The sequence below is a fragment of the Crotalus tigris genome, unplaced genomic scaffold, assembly GCF_016545835.1.
Source record: "Crotalus tigris isolate CLP2741 ecotype Arizona unplaced genomic scaffold, ASM1654583v1 scf7180000017685.4511686, whole genome shotgun sequence".
Lineage (NCBI taxonomy): Eukaryota > Metazoa > Chordata > Lepidosauria > Squamata > Viperidae > Crotalus > Crotalus tigris.
In genome coordinates, this window is record NW_024096565.1 from 3,387,247 (window position 1) to 3,406,155 (window position 18,909).

The following is an 18,909-nucleotide window of genomic DNA, read 5'->3' on the forward strand; positions in this document are numbered from 1 at the left end:
CCTCTGTCTGACACTGGAAAGAGATTTGGGGGTATATATGTTACTGCAGAGGGAAGGAGAATGGAAAAGTTTATTTTTGTCAGCTAATGTTAGGCATCCCACATTAATATTTCATTTTTATCTTACACAGAGGTTTAAAGTTTGATGGAACCTGCTCTCTCAAAGCCTCACTTATTTAGTGAACATCATTGATAAATACATGCTAACTGAAAGTTCAAAGATACTTTTGCCAGATTCTTAAACATTTTGTTTAAAAGATTAAACAAAAGTGCCCTAAAACTAAAAAAAAATGAATTCAGCTATGAACTCAACTATGATACAGAATTTAAAGCTAGAAAAGTTATTGTAAAAACCTTTTACATATTTTGAACCTTTGAGATACAGTTGTAAGTTATTGGGTGGACGAGGTTAAAATAATGCAAGCACTTTCTATAAATTGAACAATGCAGAGGAAGAACAAGATATACACCATGCTGAGCAAATATTACACCCCAAAGTGTTCAAAGGCACTAAGTGAAGTTAAATGCCTTATACTTCCCAATAGGTAGCATTATCTCAGCACGACAGATGTTGTGAGGCATTGCAGAATGATTTTGAGCTTAGATTATTTTAAAGCATGTTATTAATCGGTTTAATGTTTCAGCACAATGCTTTTTCCCACCCTTGCTTATATACTCTTTTGCTAGACTGCCCCACAAATGAGTATTTTTATTGTTCCTCAGTTTTGTCTATAAAAATTGGCCACACTTTGTGTTGCCTTGTACAAAGATAATTATTTGCTTTTGGCTTAATGTATAAATTTATCCCAAACAGAATACAGAAGCTACCATAGGAAAGGCGGCATGGGTTAAAATTGCAAAGGATGGATTTGCATTACTATGGCTTTGTATAGAAAGAATTCCCAAAGTCTTTATTGGCAGACCAGAGTGCTTAGTCTATTTTGGGGAAGGGACTTGTCATGGGGTTTTTAATGGGTGAAATGTATGTCAAAATGTTTGCAACTTGAAATCAAAACAGCAACAGATATTGACTCCAATGTATTTTCTGCATTTCTGCGTAAGAAGCCAGCTCCCTCAAGCCTTGAATTAAACTTGCAACCCCTATCCACACATATACACCCACACTCACACACACACATACGTACACACACAAATACAGTTTAACATGAAAAGTAACTTTAATCTTACAAAGCTTTTTCATGTTTTTGATATTTTTAAATAAAGTGGCATTCCGTACACTAATCAGGCCTCAAAAACTTTTTTATATGTACCTAAAGGCTTTATTACAGGATGAGATATTTCATTCCTTCCCTTTGAAAAACCAACTGATCTGGAAAGGCTAGGGCACTTGGATGGCAGATCATCAAGAACTACCAGAATATAGGCTAACTAAAAACTTCAAAAAGAAAACAATAGCAAACCCATGCTGCATTGCTGCAACTCAAAAAGATGATACTTGAAATATAAATTTGATAAATTCTGTGGATAAGCTGCTACTAGTGAAAATTTCTCTTATATTCTTTTCTATTGTCCAAGAGCCCTTTTAAAATATGAATACTGTAGAACTGTTATCTGCCATTCTTGCTTTTTTGGCAGTGCAGTTTTATTAAAAGCCCTTCTCTCTCCTCTCTTTCTCCCTCACTTTGTACTTTTCATTGGGGGGATTCTAAGCTCCATTTATATTATTTTCCCATCTTTGACTGATGCCAGTTTTTCCCCTCCTTTCCTTCTGAAATACTAGTTTACCATTTGGGTGAAGAATCTTTGTCATTGCTTTATTTCTCTCTCTCTCTCTCTCTCTCTCTCTCTCTCTCTCTCTCTCTCTCTCTCTCTCTCTTTTTTTTTTTTTTTTTTTAAAGAACAGCACACAGGCTTTAATTTTTAAAAAGAACACCAAAAAAACAACAGCAACAACAAAGCGGAATATATAAGACCATGTCACAACCTGTCCTTAATGGACTTTTGAGTCTGTGATCAGCAGTTTCTGAATCCATCAGTACAAATTCACTTGCAACATTTCAGATTCCCCGGTAGTTGTGTCTCTTTTTATAGAAGTGTGTATGCATGTTAAATCAGGTACACAACAGTCAACCTGGCATTTGTACCTGAAATGATCTCCTTATTACCTCCCATCCCCCCCCCCGGAGTTCCGGGGGGCAAGAAAAAGGGGTCACTGGCTAGACTCCCTGTTGGCAATCTGGAAGGAATAGCATTCCTTGTCGCATCTCCTAATCTGTTCTGAAACTGTTTTAATTAGTATACTACTACATTCATGCTAAGAATTCATTAATGATAAGATTGAAGATAATTATGACCTTTCCAGTGCCCTTAAAGATCTCCTTATCCTTCACTACACTATCATTAAATCTGTACCTTTTGTTTATCCTTCAGCTCAAGGTGTTTCCAGGGTACGTGCAGTTTGTAACAGCGAGAGCTATTTGGAGGCAGTTATCCTTCCACACAGAAGGGAGACTCTGCCCATTAGACACCTTCAAATTATCTGTGATGATTTATTCTTCATCAACTCTCCTAGAGAGCATGCTAAATTCAGTTATGTGCTTGATTTGCTTTAGTGAGCCATTTCATTTGGACAGTCTTTATGAGATAGGCACACTGGAGTATGTAGATTCTGTGATATGAACAAATATCTATGTTGAATGTGGGTGGGTAGGATGATCTATGCCAGGGGTAGGCAACCTTGGCTCTTTTATGACTCGTGGACTTCAACTCCCAGAATTCCCAAGCTGGGAGTTGAAGTCCACGAGTCATAAAAGAGCCAAGGTTGCCTTGGTCTATGCAGTGCATATGGTTGTGTATGTTTTAAATTATCATTCCTCTATTCTGAGGAAAAAGAATACCGGAATTTTAGTTCCTTTTTCTTTTATTGGTTACATTCTATGTCTGCCAAATTATTTCTTTCAAATGTTTGTACAACTTAATGGGTGTGCTAGTAGCTGAGTAGCCACCATGGCTCATTTAAGAAAATATCTTCTTCCTATTACTGTTGCAAAATAAATAGTTTTACCTATTAGCTATTGAAATGAGGATATAATTCTCATTACAATATGCTCATTCCTTTGGCTAAGAGCGTCTAGGAAAGCTGCTTAGCATTAAACTTGTTAACTGCCTGGGAATATATTTTCCCTTAGGCCTTATGTTCTTTCTACCTCTTTCTTCTTCCTATTTTCTTTCTATTGACCGTTTATTTTTTTTAGGATTCATACATGGCTGCCCATCTTATATACCCAACTCTTGGCAGCTCACAGCAACAACAATAAAAACATGCAGTATGGAAAACCATTTAAAAACCAAACATTCAAAATACAGCATCTCGCTAGTCTAGAAGAAAAATTAGCTTGTCTTTGTGGGACAGAAAACAAAGCCTTGAACCAAATTATGTCGCCTTCAAGTTTCTTACAGTGCCACTCCTTATCAGTAAATTCCAAAACAAGATTCCTTGGTTTACTAAGAATTTAACAACTTCTTAGTCAACAGGGAGTCTGTTTGCAGTCCAAGTCCAAAACATAATTTTATTAATGTAATAACAGATGAGTTTAAATTGACTTTATTTTTCTTATAGCATTTAGAGAACTGTGAAAAAACAAATATTTATACAACATTCTTTGCATTTAATATCTTTCAAGAAATGTCTGCTTGAGTTTCAACTGTAACAGGAGCCTTAAAATAGTGAGAAACTGACATTAGAATGATGTCAGAATCTTCTGTAGTTCTTTTCTGCCATCTAGTGGTTTTTCAACTGCTTGCATTTGTTCTGAAAAAAAAATCTCTTTTGAAAACGGTTTGATCCCTAAGATGTTAGACCTCCCAATTTTTGTTTTTTACTTTTTTGTTTTAATTTTCAGCTGAAACAAAGTGAAGCAAATGCAGATACCAAAGAAAAGCTCCCATTACGCCTACGGATATTTGAAAAATTCCCTAACAGGCCTCAGATGGTAAAAATCTCCAAGCTCCCTTCAGATTTCACAGTTCCCAAAATAAGGTAGTAAACTTTTTCTGCCTTCTTACTGCAAAGCTGGCTCTTTTGAAGTTCATAGGCAGGGGGTTTTTTGTTCTTCATTTTCATATTTTTGGGTCTTTGGTAGTTTGTTTTTCAATGTGTAGAAAAGTTCTTTTTCCTGTCTCCTGTGTCAAAATTTACAACTCACTGAGCCACTGGGAGTCGGGCAGCATATATTATTGTTGTTGTTAAAAATAATCTTCTTATAGTAATGTGTTCTTAAAAATAAGCCCCAGCTGTGTTTATAGGGTCTTTCTTCAAATTAAGTAAGTTTGATAATTAATGCTATCATATATAGTAGAAAGACCTACTGGTGACCTACTCTAGTTTACCCTGCCAAAAAACTTCATGAATTGACTCAAAGATGTGGAAGATATGGCACTAAGCAGTGATTCCCCCTGGCTGGGAGGTACCAATAAAGCTACAGAGAAAGAAGAAAGAAAATATCATACTAGTAACACGGATGGGTAAATCATAGACATACCTCCTAGTGAAAACAGATTTCTTCAACGTTGAAAGCCAGTTGCTTAACCACAAAGCCCCAGGAGTGGGTGGAATTACTTTAAGTTGCTGAGACCACTGCCAACAAAAGCACTGACAGTGCTTTGGCAAAGTGTATGGAAGTCTGGTCAGTGGCCGAAAGAATGGAAAAAGTCAATATTTATCCCAATATCAAAGAAAGATTATATGAAAGACTCTTCCAATCACGAACCATAGACCTTGATACTACGCATGTGTAAATTCTCTTGAAGATAATCTAGTATCATTTGAATCCAACTGCCAACAGAGAACTTCCTGATGTACAAGCAGGAGTTTGGAAAGGAAGTCAAATTATCAATCTACGTTGGATGATGGAAAAAGCAAAGGAATACCAAAAAGAGCTCTACATGTTTTCACTCACTACACAAAAGCCTTTGACTATGTTGACTGTGACAAGCTCTGGTACTGCCTTAAACAACTGGGAATATCATCACACTACCTCTAGCTCATTTAGTCATTCTATTTGATCAGACAGCCACTGTAAGAACAGAATATGGAAAATTCCAATTATGGAATTCCAGTTATGGAATTTCTGATTATAAAAGCCTAGTCCAGTTCAATACCACTAAAAAAGAAAACCAGGAAAAAAAAACCAGCATGGTTGCACAAAGAACTCTCAGACCCACTGAGAGAAAAAAAGGATAAGTACAAAAAAATGGAAAGAAGGACACATAACTAAGGCATCATACCAACAAATAGCCCAAATCTGCAAAGATCAAGTTAGGAAAGGTAAGGCTTTGAATGAAGTAAGATTTGCAACAAATATCAAAAACAATTTTAAAAAGTTTATTTCAACACAAAAAACAAGGGGAAAAAACAATAGGTCTACTAATGCGAGAAGATGGCAAACAAGTAATGGGCAGTAGAGAGAAAGCAGAACTGCTTAATTCATACTTTGCATCTGTTTTCACACAAAAAAGAAAACAGTATTCAACTTACCAAAAACAGAACCATAAATGACAGGTTAGGGATGCAAATTAAAATATGCAAAAATAAGGTAAGAGAACACGTGTCAGCTCTAGGATTCATTTCACTAGGCCCTGATGGATTACATCCCAGAGTTCTGAAGGAACTGGCAGACGTCATCTCAGAACCATTGAAACATATATTTCAAAGTTCTTGGAACATCAAGGAACTACATGAGGACTGGAAAAGAGCTGATGTAGTTTCCATCTTCAAAAAAAAAGGGGGGGGAGAGATCCAGGAAATTACAGACCAAACAGCCTGACATTAATACCTGAAAGATCTTGGAAAAGATAATCAAGCAAAAGATCTGTGAACACCTAGAAGCTGACAAAGTAATAGCAAGCAGAAGCCAAGATGGGCTTGTCAAAAACAGATCATGCCAAACCAATCTTATTTTATTCTTTGACAAAGTGACTAAATTAGAGGATCAGCAAAATGCTGTAGATGTGGTATTTCTTAGATTTCAGTAAAGCATTTGATAAAGTAGATCACAACTATTTCTTGGCAAGCTAGAAAAATGGGAGAAGTGTTTTAGAGAAGTATTGATTGAAACACTATTATTGCTGAATATATTTGCGAAAAATGGTCACAAATTCCAATTTGGATTCATGTACATTGACTTTAGTCATTGATTCTCAATTATTGATTGCTTCACAATTAGAACATTACCTTCAAATGCATCTTTTTTAGTTGAAAACAAGAGAATATCTTTAATCAAGTTATCTTGAAAGACAGAAAAAAATATGGGAGAATGATTTGGTATTAGAACTTCCATCCTTGAACTTTCTGTCATATAAACACATTTTAAATGTGTTTATCAGTTGATAAGTATTGACATGATGACCTATAGATTGCATTTGACTCTATTAAAAATAAACTTACTAAATAGGAAATTTTCTGGATTATATTGGTGGGATTATAAATACTCATCTGGCAATAATATCGTATTAGTCTTTTACAATGAATTCTACATAGGTCTACTATTTTCCACAAGCCTAATTGATAGAATAGGTTCCTATTGCTTGCTGCCCCATTTATTATTATAAAATATTGGAAAAAAATACATTTTATTGGTATTTCAAATTGTTCTATCAGATAGCAAAGAGCTTTGGATGATAAATGATATGAAGGATATATTTATTCAAATTTGGTTGTCATTTATTTGTTATACGTGTACAAAGGAAATATAAATTAGAGGCAATTCTCTCTCTCTCTCTCTCTCTCTCTCTCTCTAAAGGGAAAGCTTTATGAAACAGTTCATTGATCGACAGCAGCAAGATACAACTTGTTTACTGAGAAGGCTTCCATCAGCTTCTTCCTCCTCCTGTGATCACTCTAAAAGGCTGGCAATTGAAGACAAATACATTGACCAGAAGGCAAGTCACTAGACACAACAGTGTATAAAGATCTCCACTCATATTGTGATCTGAAGTCTCATATGTAATAATAATAATAATAAAGTTGGAAGGGACTTTGGAGGTCATCTAGTCCAACCCCCTGCTCAGGCAGGAAACCTTATACCATTTCAGACAAATGGCTGTCCAGTCTCTTCTTAAAAACTTCCAGTGTTGGAGCATTCACTGCTTCTGGAGGCAGGTTGTTCCACTGGTTAATTGTTCTAACTGTCAGGAAGTTTCTCCTTAGTTCTAGGTTGCTTCTCTCCTTGATTAGTTTCCATCCGTTGCTTCTTGTCCTGCCTTCAGGCACCTTGGAAAATAGCTTGACTCCCTCTTCTTTGTGGCAGCCCCTGAGATATTGGAACACTGCTATCATGTCCCCCCTCGTCCTTCTCTCCGTTAAACTAGACATAACCAATTCCAGCAGCCTTTCCTTATATGCTTTAGCCTCCAGTCCCCTAAATCATCTTTGTAGCTCTCCTCTGTACTCTTTCTAGAGTCTCAACATCTTTTTTACATCGTGGTGACAAAACTGGATGCAGTATTCCAAGTGTGGCCTTACCAAGGCATTGTAAAGTGGTATTAATACTTCACGTGATTTTGATTCTATCCCTCTGTTAATGCAGCCTAGCACTGTGTTGGCCTTTTTGGCAGCTGCAGCACACTGCTGGCTCATATTTAAGTGATTGTCCACTAGGACTCCGAGGTCCCTCTCACAGTTACTACTATTGAGCAAGGTACCCCCTGTACTATACCTATACATTTGGTTTTTCTTGCCTAAATGTAGAACCTTACTTTTTTCACCATTGAATTTCATTTTGATGAAATGTGGGATGTCACTGTAACTCGTGATTACATTGAACTCATCACTTTTTCTAGCCAGGAATAGAAATAAACTAACCCGCATAGGGTTGGTGGAAGGCAGAGCTTCTTGGAAAGGTTTGTGATTGAAGGATTCTTCAGAAAGAGAGTATTGATACCTCTAATTTTGCAGAGCAAAGAGGGATAATTGTATTCTGTTTACCCAAGCTCTACAACAGTCAACCAACAATGAATGCTTTGTTCACAAAGTTATTAACTTCTAGAATCTTTTTTTTAAAAAAACAGATCAGAAAAATAAATGTCAGTCATTTAGGAAGGATCCTACTGCCAGATAACATTGGGCTTCACAGATTGACTTAGTTTCCTGTACTCAGCAGGAATTTTATCCATGTGACTGGAACATTAGGTTGCATTTTGTTAGATGATTATAGCTTTCTACAGAGGCAATTACCATAGCAACCTGACATTTAAGTATATCCTCTGAAATGTCTTCTCTCTAATACTCATTTGAAATAACATTTTTTAAAAATGAACACTGGTCTGTGTGCACAGTAGAAGAGAAAGAAAGCACAAGCTATAGAAAATGTTAATTAAACATACAACAGTGGGGGAAAAAAGTATTCTGCCGACAGCTGTCAGATCCCTTTGTGTGTATGCTATCTGTAGTTCATGCAGTGTGAATCAAATAACCCAGAACACTGAATGATATTATGAGAATGATAAAATTATGAGAATTAAATCACAACATTCCCCTGCCCCGGCTGACCCACCGCAGGCCTTCCTCTCCATCTGCCTCTCCTCCGCTGACCCACCTCTGCCACTCATTGCCCACCGCTCCTGCCCCACCGCATGGCCCTGGGCAATTCACCATTGGACAATTAGCTGTGGGCAATTCGCCAAGCGGGACAATTAGCCAAACATGTTGAGATTTCATATTATTAAACATAGAGTTTGGAAACTGGAGGGAGATTCTGATATCAGAGTTTATAATTTCAGAACTGTCCTTTTCATTTTTAAAAGAGAAAGCTTATTAATTTGTCATAAAACTGCCTGGATGATTAATGGATGGCCATTAATAATTGTACTTATTTATACATGGGCTTTATTTCTTGTCTTTTCACTAATGTTAAGCATAGTATACCGGTATACCAAGGTATATGGTAGAAAATATGGTACCATATACACCATATTGTATATGATAGAAAATTTACTCTAAAATTATGGGTCCCAAATCTTTAAGAATTCTTCCAGATGAAGTGCAGATTCAACACAAACAAAAATAACTCTTGGTTCACCATAATTGCATTTGTCTGCTTCCATTTGATTTTGTTAGTTAAGGTTTTAAACAACATACTTAAGTACTAAGACAGTCAATAAAGTTGGTTTCCTTTTTTTTTTTTTACAGCTTCGCAAATCTGTTTTCAGCATTAAGGCAAGAAATCTTCTGGACAAGGAGTCTGCAATCAATAAAATTCTTAGGTATTAAAGAGGGATTTGAGGGACCTTTCATTAAGAAGTAGGTTTCATGTAAAATGAAAGCAAGGTAAAGTGCAATGCATCAGGGATCACAGCTTGAGACCAAGTTCCACACAATGGAACTCACAAGAGTGAGATGAATGGAGAAGGTTGCCATTTTAGTGGTAAGACTTACTGACAGATGGCTTAGTGAATTAGTCTTGACCTAGTTCTTTTCATCCTACCATGAAAAATGGAATGTATTATTCCAACCTTTCCATCCCTTGCATAGACAATGTTTGAGAAAGATGTCTCCTATCCTTCCTGAGGGCTGCATGACACTATCGCAGTTTCCTAGCTATGCCTGTTTCAGATTCAATTTTAAAACAATGCTTAAAGAGTCTGGAACTCTTTAAGACAACTGTATCATTTCCATGATCCCAGAAAATTATGTACGTTCTTTAAAAGGTTGCACACCAATGTTACATTCAAAGTCTGAAATACTTTTTCAGAGTTATTTCCTAAATGCTGTATATCCCTAATTATTACTTATCATAGTATCTGTTTACCTAGAGCCTGTACTCGTCAGCGTATGCTTAGTGGATCTTTTGAGGGGCAGCCTGCAAAAGAACGATCTATTCTTAGTGTTCAGCATCATATACGCCAAGAACGCAGGTAAGCAGAACTCAATACAAACTTTTAAGAACATGTTAAAAGTAGAAGATAAAATTCTTATAAGTTACACAGTAGACATGAGTAAATTAGAACTAGTTCATAATAAATAATAGATGTATTTTTATTGCAATAATAATGACATTTATCATAATAGAAGACTTATATTTTAAATATAATTGTTTTCAAGATATCCAAGTCCTGGTTGTAAATGATCAGGAAAAATTCCATAAACAGGGTGGTCCAGTCAGGACCTCTATTGTTCAACTGCCCTCACAGATTTATCAATTAGTTCAGTAATGTACTTTTTTAGTTAATCTTTCTATTTTTCACATCATCACTTTTTAAATAATTTGTCTCTCTTTTGAGAAAATCCATTAAAAAGAAAAAAAATGAACTAGTCCACCATCTCTTTGGATTAGTACAACTAGGAATTCTGCACTGCAGATAAAAGCTTCTTACTTCCCTAACTTAGCACCTTTAATATTTGTTGACCTTCAGCTGTCATGATTCCCAGCTAATGTAATCCAAAACAGATGAAAGTCACCATTTGTAGAAAGCAAGATGCAGCTGAGTGTAATGCAAAATCAAATGCATAATTGCAAAGTCCGTTGTCCCACTGATGCACATTCAGTGATCTTAGTTTTTTACTAAATCAATGTCATTATTTCAGGTCACTAAGGCATGGTTCCAACAGTCAGCGAATCAGCAGAGGAAAGTCTCTTGAAACATTAACTCAGGATGTAAGTGTAAGTGAATAGTCTACTCTAAGTAATACCTAAATAAGACTGAAAACAGAATGAAGTTTAAAATACCTTGGCTATTATAACACAGATTTTTGAAACCCTGTATTATTGATGTTCCATTTGAGTGCATTCTTTAATGAAATGATCCTTTCCAGTACAAAAACAACATTCACAGTAATTTCAAATTACACAGTTACTGAATCTCAGTTCACAAATGAGCAAAGTAAATTGTTCCTGGGAATTATAATTTGAGATAAAAGACATCTCCAGCTGGGTCAGAATTCATAATAATCTATCACATCTTTCCTGGAATACTACTTGGGCAAGATGACAGCTGTTTCTCATTAGCAAAATTGCATATAACATACAGACAGATATCATGTTTGGCTGGTAGACAAATCCTTGTTTTACTTTAGGCAAATGATACTGCCTACACTTTCCTTCCCAGTGGTGGGATTGAGATGAGTTTTATTGTTCTTCACAACTAATTGTGAGAAAGATATACCATAAATTAAATGTTCCTATCAATATTAATTGTAGTGGGACCAGGGCTTTTTTTGGCATAGAACGCCCAGAACGGAGTTCCGGCACCTTTTTGGGATGGACTTTGTAGGGTAGGCAAGGGGGGTTATATGACGTGTGAATTCCAGCACCTTTTTTTTTTTTTACAAAAAAAGCACTGAGTGGGACATGCTCAGAAGAAATGAGATAGTCTGGGCATATTGCAGGACACTCAAATCCTTCAGGTTACAGAAAACAGTCAAGATCATTATCTACGATTTGAAGTTCTTTTTCTATCTCATTGGAAACCTTCATACCCTCAACCCTTTGGTTATTTCAGGACAAACAGTTAAGTCTCGTGCTTATGAATATTTATACATTTTGATAAAACACCAATGCAAGTTCCTAAGGGTGATCTTTGGATCTTTCTATTGGGTCCCAAGGGCTGCTTCATAGTGAAGCCAGCCTTATTTCTCTAGAACCCCAACTGTGACAAAGTAGACTTGCCATGGCTAAAGCTAATCTAATGACCCCTTAACTTTCTATAATCTACATCCTTCCAAGTGAATCAACTCTGAGAAAACTAAGGATATGTGGCTTTTCGCCATCTTTTATGGCATTTATAGTATATTTGAATTAAATAAGCTCTTAAACAATGTATTTGGAACATGGATAAAATAGCCTGATGCTATGTAATTGGAAATTTTATCAAAATATCTGTCCTGCTTCTTACTTTTTCAGTGATTTCACTTCATAATACTACTACTATCCCAGCTAAGCATTCAGCTTTCTGAAATATTCACAATGGCTACATTCTTGTTTCTATCAAGTCAGGACCATTTATTTTATTTTATTGGATTCATCCTTGCTCCTTAATCATAATAAATTGATGTTTAAAACCTATTATTATCAATCATAGAAATTAAACATAATTTCTAACTAACTAATAACTAACTCAGTGCTGAATTAATATTAAACTCAGTAATATGTTCAAATATGCTTATATTTAATTGGACCAATGCAATAGTTAAATAAATATACAAAATGGTAAAGAAAATGTTTAACAAGAGCTGATCATAATTACTGATTATGATATTATTTTCTCCCAACCCTGATGGAAAACTTTCTTTTTCTCTTTTAAAAGTTTAATGCTTGCATACAGTAAAAAATAGAAAACAGATTAACAAAACATTTTTCTTCCAGCATTCTAATACAGTGAGGTACAGAAATGCACAAAGGGAAGACAGTGACATTAAAATGATCCAAGAAAAGAAAGAACAAGCAGAAATGAAAAGGTATTTTAAATGTAACCTTTATGTCAGTATGTAGAACTGATCTGAATCCCAGTTAGGCAAACATTACTTAGTGAATTTTAACTGGTTACCCCATTGATAGATTGCTTATGAGCATATTTTCTTTGTAGATAATATGCATAAATCTCAAAGGCCAGCATAGTTTTAAAGGGGGCATTCTTTGCTGGACATACATCTTCAAAGATCTTGCAATCATAAAAGTTAGTAGTATATTTAGGCCATTATCATCCAGGGTCTAGCCTTCTCTATGGAAAGAAGAAATTAGGATACTACTTAGCCACAGAGAATCCTAAAGATTTTCTGGATGCTTGTTGGTCAGGATTCAGGCCTGGTTATTAGATGGAAATTGCATTGCTCATTTCAGGAGATGATCTGTGGTGGCACCACAGTGGGACAGTGCAACTGAATCTCTCAAGAGTCTTCAGTTCAATTGATCGTGGTATCCTTCTGAACCATGAAAGTTGCCTGTGAGAAACACTGTCTTATTGTGTTCTCCTCGAGGACTGGTTTCAGTCAATGATTGGGGAATAGGTCAACTTTACAAGAACTCCAAAGTAGAGAGCTGGGGGGGGGGGCAACCATCCTATTCCTCCCTAATGCTTAAGGTGTACATCGGGGTCCCCAACCCCAGGCCATGACAGCTACCAAGCCATGGACTGTTGGGAACCAGGCCACCAAAGCAGCGAGCGAGCGCACGAAGGATCATTTGCACCACCTCTGCTGGTCTATGGAATCAAAAGGTTGGGGACCCTTAGTCTACATGAAGCCTTGGTCTACTGGGTGGAGGTATCACTAATATGTGAATGATACTCAGTTGTATAATCTCCATTTCAAGAAAAAGATGGAGCTTCGTTATTCACTTGCAATGTGATTGTTTCTCCACTAGCAAGCAAACAAACAAGTTCTTGAACTCTTGTTCAAGGTCCCTCTCAAGAGAGAACCATTTCTTGTTCAAGTGCACTTTCTTGTATTGTTCCATGTTTCCTTCAAGGTGGCCCCTTCATTGAGAAGCAGTTACAGCCTCTCAACAATTCTGTGAACTTTTCACATAGAAAGAGAACTTATGCATTGAAATCTTGTAGGTTCACTCTCTGGGTTTTGCATATAGGACTCTTTGTATAATTTTTGGTTTTAGTTCCCAGCTTATTTTATCTCCTGATCATCTGACTTGCACCCTAACAAGTTAGGGGGTACTTGATAGTAACCATTAAATAATCATCATAGCTGATCAGAGGCTTTCTAAAGCCCACATTTAACACTGTCTCAGTTATACTAGAATTGAGATATTGCTGCTGTCCAAAAGAAATTAGAAAAAAATGTATATATTGATTGCTGTCTCTGTAATCATGTTGTTCTTGAAAGAAAAGTTCAGGAAGAAGAGTTGCGGGAGAATCACCCCTATTTTGACAAGCCTCTCTTCATAGTGGGCCGGGAACACAGATTTAGGAATTTCTGCCGAGTTGTAGTTAGAGCTCGCTTTAATGCGTAAGTACATGTGTAACTTATGATGGTGTGTTGCTTTGATTCACTATGTTCTGTTATTAAAAAGCTTCTGCAAAATAACATCAATAACTAATCTGAGACATTTTAGCATAGCCAGCAATTACATATTTTGCAAATGTCTCTTGGTTTTATTATTTATTTTATTCTTTCAAGCACAACAAAAATTAGGAAATCTGTGTGCACTGCTTTTGCTACATAAAGTGACAGAATTTTTTTTTTCAAAATTTGTAAATGAATTCAGGGATATGAATGTTGTGATACCTTCTATGCAGATTGCCCTTGACACTCATTTGAATATTGTACAAGTTTTCAAATGTGGCAGCTGATAGAGGAGAACATGACCTCACTTTGTACTTTACAGTTCTCACAAAGCCTTCCAGTCATCCAGCAGTATGCCTGGACTCCAAAGCCCTCCCTGAGAAATTCCTGAAGGAGGGAATTGCATGTGCTCAGCTAAAACAAATATTATTTGGTGGCGGGATAGTGATGACAACTTAAACAGAAGTGATATGGTATAAACCTAAAGTCATACAAACTTTGGAACTGCTGTAGAATACCGGCTGCCATCCAGTTCTGGAACATCTACTCTCAGAGATCCAAAACAATATATTAGACAGCATCAGTTTGAGGAAGGATTTAGGGACTTTGATTTGAACTAAAAATATAAACTAGAATATAAATTATCTTGATATTTCAGAACGGATATATTAAGTCACAAATTCTGTTTCCATTGATGGGTAGCCAATGTAGCTATTAATTAAAGGAAAAAAAATTGTCCTTATATGTTCCCAGTGCCCAATAGTCACCTTATTTTAAAATTAAGGCTCAATCTAAACCAGTGGTTCTCAACCTTTCTAATGCCGCGACCCCATAATACAGTTCCCCCTGTTGTGGTGACCCCCAACCACTTATACATCACCGGGTGCCAGGGGCGTGGCCAAAGAAAAGGGGGAAAAAATGGCGGACAGCCTTGTTTGGCGACCCCCGTGAAATGGTCGTTCGACCCCAAATGGGGTCCCGACCCACAGGTTGAGAACCACTGATCTAAACTATATCTATTAACATTAGATTTAAGAAACTGGTATGAAATTTTAGCAAATTTCTGTGAGTTGTGGGATCATAAATGAAAATGTTCAATCCCCAAATGGCTATGAATTTGTGGTTTTGTTTATTTTAAAAAATACTCTTCATTTCAAATGCAGATTGCCTTATATATTTGTAACACGGCTTTGTATAATAAAAATTGAACAATAGAACTCTAAACATTTTTTTCTCTGTTACAGCTCTAAAACAGATCCTGTTACTGGAGCAGTTAAAAACACAAAATATCATCAACTTTAGTAAGCAAAAATGAATTTATGCATTTTATACATTGATGTACACTTTTTTGCAAACTTAAATTTCTAGAATAAAACTGTTTTCTAGAATAATTATTTCTAGAAATGTTTTCTAGAATAATTACTTCTAAGATGTCAACATTGTGAAAAATTATCTAATTTCACTAGTCCAACTTATATTTGACTGATATTTATAATTTCTGGAGTCTCATTGCCACTGAATTTATTCCATTTTATTTTGCAGTGATTTGCTGGGATTAGTTACTTATCTAGATTGGGTAATGATCATTGTCACCATATGTTCCTGTATTTCAATGATGTTTGAATCCCCTTTTCGAAGAGTAATGCATGCACCTACATTACAGGTAATTTTCTGAAAATAATTGGTTTGGGTACAGTATTTTGGAAACCTTACTGTTATTCAGCCAATGTTTTTTCTTTGTTTTTCAGATTGCTGAATATGTTTTTGTAATATTTATGAGTATTGAACTTAACTTGAAGATTATGGCTGATGGCTTGTTTTTTACACCAACGGCAGTCATCAGAGATTTTGGAGGTGTCATGGATATTTTTATTTACCTTGTAAGTTTTTGTTCTTCAAGTTAATTCAAACCAGTAAAAACTAGGATCTATGTTAAAGTTAGAAATAATTTGTATCCATAGTTGACATCATTTTCATATAAAGTTCCATTACCTTCAGTTGTATATTTATAATATATAAACAATTAGGCTTAATTGTTGTCTAACATATTTGCAAAAATATACTATGAAGGAGACTATGAATATTTAAAATAAACAAAGAAATTCCATTGTTTTATTAGTATATTATTTTCATCATGGTACTAAGGATTTATTTTGCAGTTGCCACACCTCCTTCATAGACTTTTTCTGAAAATGAAGGGCACAGCAACAGCATCAACACCATTATAATGTTTTGGCAGTATTCTGTATTTTGTATTTTCTTTATTCTGTATTCAGAATATTCAGAATATTCTATATTTTGTTTCCATGGCTTCCCTCTATTTTTTATCAGAAAAAAAATAGGAAATGGAATTGTGAATAGAAAATATTAATCTATACATACTCTATCATTCTCCAACAGTGTATTATTCCAGTAAAGAGGAGGGAGGAGATCTTGTTTAGTTGTAAGTTTTTGCCTTTCCAGCATCCCCATGATCATATCATCAAAATTCAGATACTTGGTAACTGGTTCATACTTATGACAGTTGCAGTGTCCTGGAGGTCATGTGATCCCCTTTTGCGACCTTCTGACAAGCAAAGTCAATGGGGATTCACTTAACAACCGGGTTACTAACTTATCAACTGCACTGATTCACTTAACAACTGAGGCAATAAATGTCATAAAATGTGGCAAAATTCACTTAACAAATGTCTCACTTAACAACAGAAATTTTGGACTCAACTGTGGTCATAAGTCAAGGATTATCTGTAGTGTAGGAAGGAAATACATGTTAAAACTCACATTATAATTCAGGTTATTTTCTCTTTTTCCAAAGGTAAGCCTGATGTTTCTCTGCTGGATGCCCCAGAATGTTCCTGCTAAATCAGGAGTTCAGCTGCTAATGGTTCTACGGTGTCTTCGGCCTCTTCGTATTTTTAAACTGGTGCCTCAGATGAGAAAAGTTGTTCGGGAACTATTTAGTGGTTTCAAAGAAATCTTTCTAGTGAGTACTATGTATGGTTTCTCATTTCAAATATCTTTTTTTATAAGGGAAATCATCAACACATATATTTCATCAGAGGTCCAGAAATTAATTTAACGAATTAATCTCCTTGGTTCTTGACTCTTGTAATTGCTTGTGAATCCATCCAGTTATAACCTCTGATCACATTCATAGCTATGTATTTAAAGCAGGTGGTCTGTTTCTTTAAGAATGCAATGTTACTGCTATGAAGGCATTACATTTTCTTCAAAAAATAATAGGTGATATTTTGTACTGGGGAAAATGTTACATTCCTGCAAGATGCATTAAATTTTCCCATGTTTACACAAAGAAATGTAATGTGCTATTATTTCATTGTTCTCCCAGGTTCTGAATACCAAATTTTAGCAAGTGTTAAAAGTAAACTTTGTACTTTGCTATGTGTGAGTGGCATGGTTTGATATAAGTATATGGGTTTCCTTTAAAGAGTTATAGATAAATCTGATTGCTATGACTGGCAAAATAAATTGGCCAGTCCATTAGGACATTTTTGATTGTGCACATGCTTGAATGCATGAAATATATAGCAAGTTATTTGAACAGGATGGGGAGTAAATTTGAATATAGTAAGCTTACTTCCTAGTGTATATGAAAAGAAGGATGAAAAAAACATGAACAGAAGAAACCACTTAGCTGCCATCCTAAAAACACTGTTATAGTAATGGGTTCTTCCTTGCAGTTCTGTAATGAAAGTCATTGCATAATAATTATTGTTATAGAAAATATAAGAGAAAAATACTTTTTTCATATTTTTTTCAGGTTTCAATCCTTTTATTGACATTAATGCTTGTTTTTGCAAGCTTTGGAGTTCAACTTTTTGCTGGGAAACTGGCTAAGTGCAATGATCCCCATATAACTGCAAGAGTAAGAGCACGTTTTATGTACTTAGATAAATTCCTCCTTCTTTCACACATTTTCATCAGCTGATGAGGCTTAATTTATGGTGATATTATATAGAAACACTAAAAAAGGCATAGAACTGAAAGTATATGTTCTGTTAAGACAAGTCATTTCCCTCTGTATCATTTGTTTAAAAATACTTCTGGACTCCCTTTTAGAGTATTGCCCTCTCACAATGGTTTCTACCATATATGCTTACCTAAGCGTAAACATACATGTATACATCAAACTACTTTCAAATAATAAATTATCACGAAATGTGATCAATAGAAGCAAGGATCAGCTATGTAACTGATGAAGTTCAGTATTTAGCTTAGTGAGAACAGTAAAATCTAATAATTGTGCCTTTCCCAACATGTAAGAATTCAAGCATTGAGAGGGAACAGTTTAGCTGAAAGAGTTCCAGAATCCAGACTTACTCCTCCAGCTGTCCAAGCAGATCGCTGGTACTGTAAATCTGATGTTGCTTACAATACGTGTGTGGTCTCAGTCAAGGAAAATATTGCTTAAAGTCTGGGAAAGAATTTATCACCATAAGTTCTGTCTTCTTCATGCATAGATTAGCTTCTCTGCATTCCTAAACATAAATGGCAGATTCCCTAAACTGAGGCATAACTCTTGTTTGTTTACAGTATGCTTTTGAGATATATTAAAATAAAGCATTTTGGTTTTTCCATACAAAATGTGATGTTATATTTCTGACAGGAAGATTGCCATGGTATATTCCGAATAAATGTAAGTGTTTCGAAAAATCTGAATTTGAAGCTAAGACCTGGTGAAAAAAAGCCTGGATTTTGGGTGCCTCGAGTCTGGTAAGTAATGTGTTTTTGGCCATAAATATAGATTTATTGTTAGAGTTGATTAATAGAATTACTCCAGTAGATTAATCCAATGGAATGATAATTTCCAATCTCAAAATCTTTAAATTCAACAGCCACATTGGAATGTGCCTTCTGTCCAAAAGACAATATATCTAGAGATTATTATTGTAGGGTAAATAGCAAAAGAGCAATTGA

At 35.5% G+C, this 18,909-nt stretch overlaps 1 protein-coding gene across 8 annotated transcripts in view; it reads left to right on the forward strand.

Moving 5' to 3' along the window:
- Positions 1–18,909, forward strand: part of NALCN (sodium leak channel, non-selective) — a 222,774-nt gene that overhangs the window by 180,894 nt on the left and 22,971 nt on the right. For 6 of the 8 annotated variants that reach the window (XM_039337741.1, XM_039337739.1, XM_039337745.1 and 3 more), the window contains 13 exons: positions 3,863–3,999; positions 6,761–6,899; positions 9,148–9,221; positions 9,771–9,872; positions 10,543–10,618; positions 12,320–12,411; positions 13,792–13,914; positions 15,216–15,272; positions 15,514–15,634; positions 15,720–15,851; positions 16,787–16,954; positions 17,753–17,857; positions 18,599–18,705. In XM_039337741.1, the coding sequence (XP_039193675.1) occupies positions 3,863–3,999; positions 6,761–6,899; positions 9,148–9,221; positions 9,771–9,872; positions 10,543–10,618; positions 12,320–12,411; positions 13,792–13,914; positions 15,216–15,272; positions 15,514–15,634; positions 15,720–15,851; positions 16,787–16,954; positions 17,753–17,857; positions 18,599–18,705 (1,433 nt within the window). The remainder of the gene's footprint in view (positions 1–3,862; positions 4,000–6,760; positions 6,900–9,147; positions 9,222–9,770; positions 9,873–10,542; positions 10,619–12,319; positions 12,412–13,791; positions 13,915–15,215; positions 15,273–15,513; positions 15,635–15,719; positions 15,852–16,786; positions 16,955–17,752; positions 17,858–18,598; positions 18,706–18,909) is intronic. The other 2 variants (XM_039337742.1, XM_039337744.1) reach the window with 1 other exon arrangement.